The following is a 6673-nucleotide window of genomic DNA, read 5'->3' as shown; positions in this document are numbered from 1 at the left end:
AAATCTACAGAAACTACAATAAAATTAGAAGATGGAAAAAATCGGACATGAAGCATTTCATTGGTTCTTGATTATAGGCTGACTATTAGTGGTGACATAAATTAGAAATACATATAATAGCAATGTTTGAACCATAGCAAAAAAAGAGCATGAAACATTTTTTTTTTCAGTACCTTTTGTGGATTCAGAATTTTCACTTTTTGATGAATCAGACGCAATCACTAAAAAATAGAGAAAAAAAAAAGAAAATGTGATTAAGGCAGCTAAGTAAATTGATTTCTTGCAGAACATGCTATATGAGATGTCTCACTATTATATTCTGAAGTGCAGTTAACTGTTGGTTGTGAAGATGACTAAGCATGAGCATGTCGCTTCTGCTGCATAATACGCTTTCTGTTGATCCTGGCTTTTGTAGAATCAGATCTCTTTGCATGTTGATAGTTCTGCATGTTGAAAATGACTAAAGGCATAATTGAGTGAATTATAAACTAAACAATAGATTTATGTTTAAACGAAGAACCAAATGTTTGTTTTAAATCTGCATAAACTACAATAAAATTAGAAGATGAAATAAATCGGAGATGAGGCATTTCATTGGTTATGGATTATAGGCTGACTATTAGTGGTGGAATTTCCTGGATTAGATATGTATGCATGTTGCTAATTATGTATATTGAAAAAGGTAATGATAGAATTGACTGAATTGTAAGGTAAAGAGATGAGACCAAAGGTAGATGACATAGCAAAACTATGATGCAACGTTAACAGCTAGTAAAATTGGTAATATAGAAATCATGACACTTGGTTTCGGGAAAAATTGGGTTTTGGGACTGTTGCTAAGCTTGCAATGAAAGATATTGTCTATTTAGGACTCTGGTGTCAATCTAGACACACAAACCAAGGCCATAATCGAAAATAGGTAAGGTAGAAATGATCATAGTCATTGGCGGAAATATTGACTTCTATAACTGCTACTAAGCTTGCAATGGAAGACATTGTATATATATTGATGAATTTTGCATTCACTAACACAAATTTGTTTAATTTGTATGCTCAAATCTATTAGCTCATGTGTTCAACTTGAAATATGAAATTTCTATTTTACATCTTTTATTTGGCATTATGTAACCTTGTCTGGCACATCACAAATTTTTCTTTGATTTCTCTTGGCCATAGATTAGACCTGTTTTATATAGTTCTACTTTGCTGTAGTTAAAATCCAGATTATAGTTGCGTAAGCCATCAATGAACTGAAAAATTGCAATTGAAATATTGAACACATGATTTTAGCAAAGCAGTGATAGCTAAAAAAATGGAGTGATAACATTCATGGCAAACACATTCTAAATGAGGAAATATGATGTCAGGATAAAAACTTTTATTAATTTAAAGAGCACCTCGATTGAGAAGGAAAACTGAAACTAAAAATTTAACACAATCCTCTGCATTCTATTTCTTTCTTAATTTGGTTTTTTTGTTGTTATTTTCACGCAATTCAGATGAGAATGAAATTCATTAAACAGTTAACCAAGAAACAGATTAAGAACGTGAGAATATCGAGTATCAACATGATTGCTAATGTAGCTATAAATTTTCCTCCTTGGTTGTTTTTAATATTTGATGTTATTTGAGCATCAATTTATCTCCTTCACCGTTTTTTTTATTTAGGCTAACTCCACCATTAATTTTTTAGAACCATATAGACCATCAAAGGTATGATAAACAACAGTTCAATTGTATCGAGGACAACCAAACAATGAATGCTGGGAAAATCAATTGATTTTAGTGTCATATTTAATATAAGAAAACTTGCAATACTACAGTAGGAACACATAATATGGACAGATCTCAATCTAGGACGTCTAAATGCATAAATCCAAAAAAACCGGTTTTCAAATGTCCAAAGCATCAGCATGCTGGAAAAAAACGCCAGGGGAATTGTCAAATGCAGTGATAATGAAAACTACATAATTGTCTGCTTAATATGACAATATTTTAATAGCACCGTGAAAACACAACAATAAGAATCTGGAATCAGCTAAATTGGCTCTTATGAGAATGTCTTGTTAATTTGTTAGACGATAGTTGGGCTGGGGAAATTTGTGAGCTCCTTAACTCATCATCAACTTCATCAGATGACATCCGCTTTTTGGTCGTTAAAGGGAATCCGACAACCGGATCATGGTCAGCTGTGACAGACAAAGATTGCTGCATAAAACATAAACTAGTAAATAAAAAACAATATAGCATATCGATGTTCATGACAACATTAACTTACACATTCAGCATGCGTAGTATTATTGCAATCAACATTGGAAGGATCTATTTTGGAACATGCCTGCATCATATATAAGTTGATGATAGTCAAACTCATGAATCATATCATTATGACAACAACAACTAAAATAGATATCAGAAAAGAACACTTCACTATCAAGCAACATCTCGAGAATAGCATTGATCAAATCTAGGTCATTTGAGTATCTAAGAAAAACTACATTTTTTAATTTTGATTGAATCCTGACCTTAAAAGCAAGCACATGACCCAACAATTTGTAAAGTGCTTGAGGGGAAGCATTCAAATCAAGATCACCATCCTGCCAGAAACAGGACAAATCCACCAGCTGCCAGTTACAATTCAAAGAACAAAATATAATACATAAAATGAGAAGCAGCATATGATAAGACATGAACATACTTTAATCTTGACCCTATTCACATCATCAGCTGTTTCACCAATCAATTCAACACATTCACGGTCCCAAAGCAAAAACTTGCTACTCTCATTGTTTTGGGTAACCATGACTTCAACTCTATACCTACCAATTTAGATGCTAGTCAAATACAAAATGCTGAATAAAACATGCTAATGGACTAAAACTCCAATTACCTCAGAACAGGCTGATCATTATCCTTGCCACATCCGCATGTGAATGGTCCTGTTTGGATGTCAGTTTTCCTATGACATTGAACACAAGCTGGATAACACCATGAATGGTTATCCATGACTATTTTGCTAATAGTCCTCACCGTAACACAAACAACGTCCTTAAAAAAAACCATAACAATTAAATTGGCAACAATAAAATGCCATTGTTAGACACATTAGCTATAATATATGGATGCAAACAAATCTAGGCAAATTCAACTTCCAATTGCAATGAATACACAATAAACACAGATAACAGGTCCACCTCAGAAATGCCATTGATCTCAAAAATTGTTTTGACTTCAGCTTTTGAAAGAAACGAATCCTTTGATGATAGCTGGCTTTCCCCTGAAACTTGTGAACTTGCTTGATCGCCAGGTAGTAAAACTGGAGTCGCCTTAGCGCCTAAATCTAAAAGCCAAAGGCAATCGAATAAATAGGAAAAAGCAATAGAAAACACTCAAGACAATTGACACATGAATTTAACAGCCACAGAGGAAAGATGATAAGCAAAATACCTCTCTTTAAATTCCTGAATTTCCAATATAGGATCATTAATCAATAGTTTTTACGCCTTGAAGGAATTGCTCACTGAAGCTGGATAACTTCCTGTAAATGCCAAGAACAACAACGACAAAACTCATCTGTTGAGTATCCAAATCAGTAAATAGAATATCATACTTACCCTTCGCATCTTTTATTCTGGCATGTGTCAATATAATAACCATCAGCCCATCATCCCCACGTTCATTCAAATAGGATAGGAACTGAATATAGTAATTCTCCCAAAGTGTGCAAGACAAAATTTCACCACTACAGCAAAGAAACAACATTACATCCCCACCTCATAAGGATAAAATAGACATAAGCATCATGCAAAATGACAAATAAAATCCTCGACAATATAAACTCTAAATAACCAAATATACATAGGAGATAGCAAAAATTGCGGTTAATCATAACCTCAAATCCTTCATTCTAAAAACAACCCTGGTATTTTTTGATGAAACATGCCGAAAGACCACCTGATCAACAACCCCAATAATATCTTAAACCACCAGAAATGAAAACAGGTCATTGAAAAAAAACCAAAGAAGTTATGATCAAAATGAAAGCACAAATTGTGATTACACTCACCAACCAACAGGCCAGCCACAAAATTGCCAGCAACGACATTTGCAAATTCAACAAATCTAACTTAAAAGGCAGTTCATGCAAATCAGCTTCTCTAACAACCGTCACTCCAATAAAAAATAACTTGTACTCATGTTCGCACACTCTAAATTGACCATCATTCTTGACAACTTTGAAATTATGCATAACATAAGTGCAATTCTCTTTCAAATCAGCTTTCCAAGACTTGAGGTGGTCCGATTTACAAATAGCATGAATTTGATCACCCTGAAATATGCAAACTATATAATCAATAAATGATATGAACAACAATCCAACAATCAAATAGAGAGCACAAAATGTACCTCAGAATCAACAAAAATCATTTCCTCTTGCTCAGACTTGTTGGGAGTCCCAACGAACCAAAGATCGGTGATTCTAACAGCAAGCTTAAGCGTCTCTTTTGATCCATCATTAGACCTAATCTTGTCAGGAATCCTCGCCATAAAATTACATAGACCTGTCAATTCTAAATGAAAAATGTAATAAATCCAAAACGATGCAAATGCAATGTAAAGAATGATGGTCAATTTAGAATAGAAAATTATGTTTACAAAAAATAGAATAGCAACACAGACTTAAATGACACATGCAATAACATTTCAATCAATGACAAAATACCATAAAAACTATGATACTATTCATTGAACTACTAAGGCAATACATGCAACAACCTGAACCAAAAAAAAAAGAAGGAAAATCAGCAAATAGCAGAGAAGCAGAAACAAAAAATTATATCTCCGAACAAATAATATTGCAACCATCAACAAACAAATGGAAGGGGCCGAAAACAAACACAACAAAGTTTTGCTTTCGAAAAACAGAATACCACCTCATCCTTAAACCACACATGCAATGAGATTTCCATCAATGCCAACATACCACAAAAAGTATTAGACTATCAATTAATCTAGTCAGTCAATACATGCAACAACCTCAACTCAAAAACAAAATAGGCAAGTCAGCAAATAGCAGAAAAGCAAAGTCGAAATACTATATCTCTAAAACAATAATATGGTTAATAAAAAACCATGTAAATGCAATCCAACCATCGAAATCAGTGAAAAGAGACTAAAAACAAAATACCCAACTCAGCAAACAGCAAAAAAACAGAACCAAACAATTATAGCTCTAAAGGAATAATATGATCAATCCAAAACCGTGCAAATGCAATCCAACGAACAAGAGACAAATGGAAGCCAACAAAAAGAAAACCAAGAATTTGTAAATAATAAAAAATAGAACAGAACACGTGCCAAAGGAACATAAACATGCAGAAACCAAAATCACCAAACAACAAAAACCTGACAAAAACACACATGCACAACAGACAAACAATAATATGGTTAATAAAAAAACACACATGCACAACAGACAAACAATAATATGATTAATCAAAAACCATCTAAATACAATCCAACCATCGAAGCCAGTGAAAAGAGACAAAAAACAAAATAGCCAACTCAACAAAAAGCAAAAAAACAGAACCAAAGAATTATAGCTCTAAAGGAATAATATGATCAATCCAAAACCATGTAAATGCAATCCAAAGAACAATTGACAAATGCAAGCCAACGAAAAGAGAAGCAAGAATTTGTTAATAATAAACAACAGAACAGAACACGTGCTAGAAGAACATAAACATGCACAGACCAAAACCATCAAACAACAAAAAACTGACTCGAACCTTCAACCACAGAAGAACGGAAATCACGAACTGGAAACCACAGCCTCACGCCAAAATGCTAAACAACAGAACAAGTATATTGAAGACGGAAGCCAACTAAAAACAAATGAAAAAAGTGAAACCGAAGAGGACATCAAAATCAAGAAGAAACAAAGCAAACTCAACATAAATCAATAGCTTGGAACTTGCTAGTGAAAGGACTCAAAAATGCTAGAAAAGAAGCCACGTACACCACCAACCACCAAAACTGGAAACGGCAATCTAATCACTCAACAACACACCAAGCTACGTGGCTTAAAACCAACACAATACCCACAACCATATAACCATAAAATAACACATGGCAACAAGGTGGCAGAAAACCAACCCAATCTAGAGGGGCATAAATGACCAAAAAATAAAAAAATTGGACAGTTGTCAAGCTCTCAGCCATGAGTATTTTGACCAAAAAACCAAAAAATTGGACAGCTGTCAAACTTTCAGCCATGGGTATTTTAGTATATTCCACATACTTCAGTTTTAGTATATAGATATTGATGATGATTTGTGATCAATTTTATACTTTGGAACGTGTAAAACCTTTCTCATTTTCCTTAGCATTGAAATTCTACCAAGAATAGCTAATCCATATATCAAGAAGAGCTTAAGATTGTTATTGTTGCATAAAATGTCTAGACAACCCAGATATTTACTATCGTAAAAAGATGATTTATATGACCCTTTTAAAGATGGTTTTGAACCTTCTTTGTAGCGAAAGACGTTGAAATTCAATATTTTCTACAGACAGGTCTTAAATAACCGTCTTAAAAAAGCTGTACATTCTAAGATAGTTCTCAAGAAAATAACCGTCTTAAATATAATATTTTTTAAAAAAATTAAAAAAT

At 33.4% G+C, this 6673-nt stretch overlaps 1 protein-coding gene across 1 annotated transcript; it reads right to left on the bottom strand.

The window, feature by feature from the left end:
• Positions 1-2034: 2034 nt before the first annotated feature.
• LOC102667801 (uncharacterized) lies at positions 2035-4548 on the bottom strand. Its single transcript, XM_014774187.1, has 10 exons — positions 4408-4548; positions 4075-4330; positions 3893-3977; positions 3615-3742; positions 3169-3340; positions 2891-2959; positions 2699-2819; positions 2526-2597; positions 2279-2338; positions 2035-2208 (listed from the first exon to the last, which is right to left on the bottom strand). The coding sequence occupies exons 1-10, from the start codon at positions 4546-4548 to the stop codon at positions 2035-2037; spliced, it is 1278 nt and encodes a 425-aa protein (XP_014629673.1).
• Between the last annotated feature and the right edge of the window lie 2125 nt (positions 4549-6673).

This window comes from Glycine max, chromosome 3, assembly GCF_000004515.6.
Source record: "Glycine max cultivar Williams 82 chromosome 3, Glycine_max_v4.0, whole genome shotgun sequence".
Taxonomy (NCBI): Eukaryota; Viridiplantae; Streptophyta; class Magnoliopsida; order Fabales; family Fabaceae; genus Glycine; species Glycine max.
This window is presented reverse-complemented; position numbering and strand designations above follow the sequence as displayed.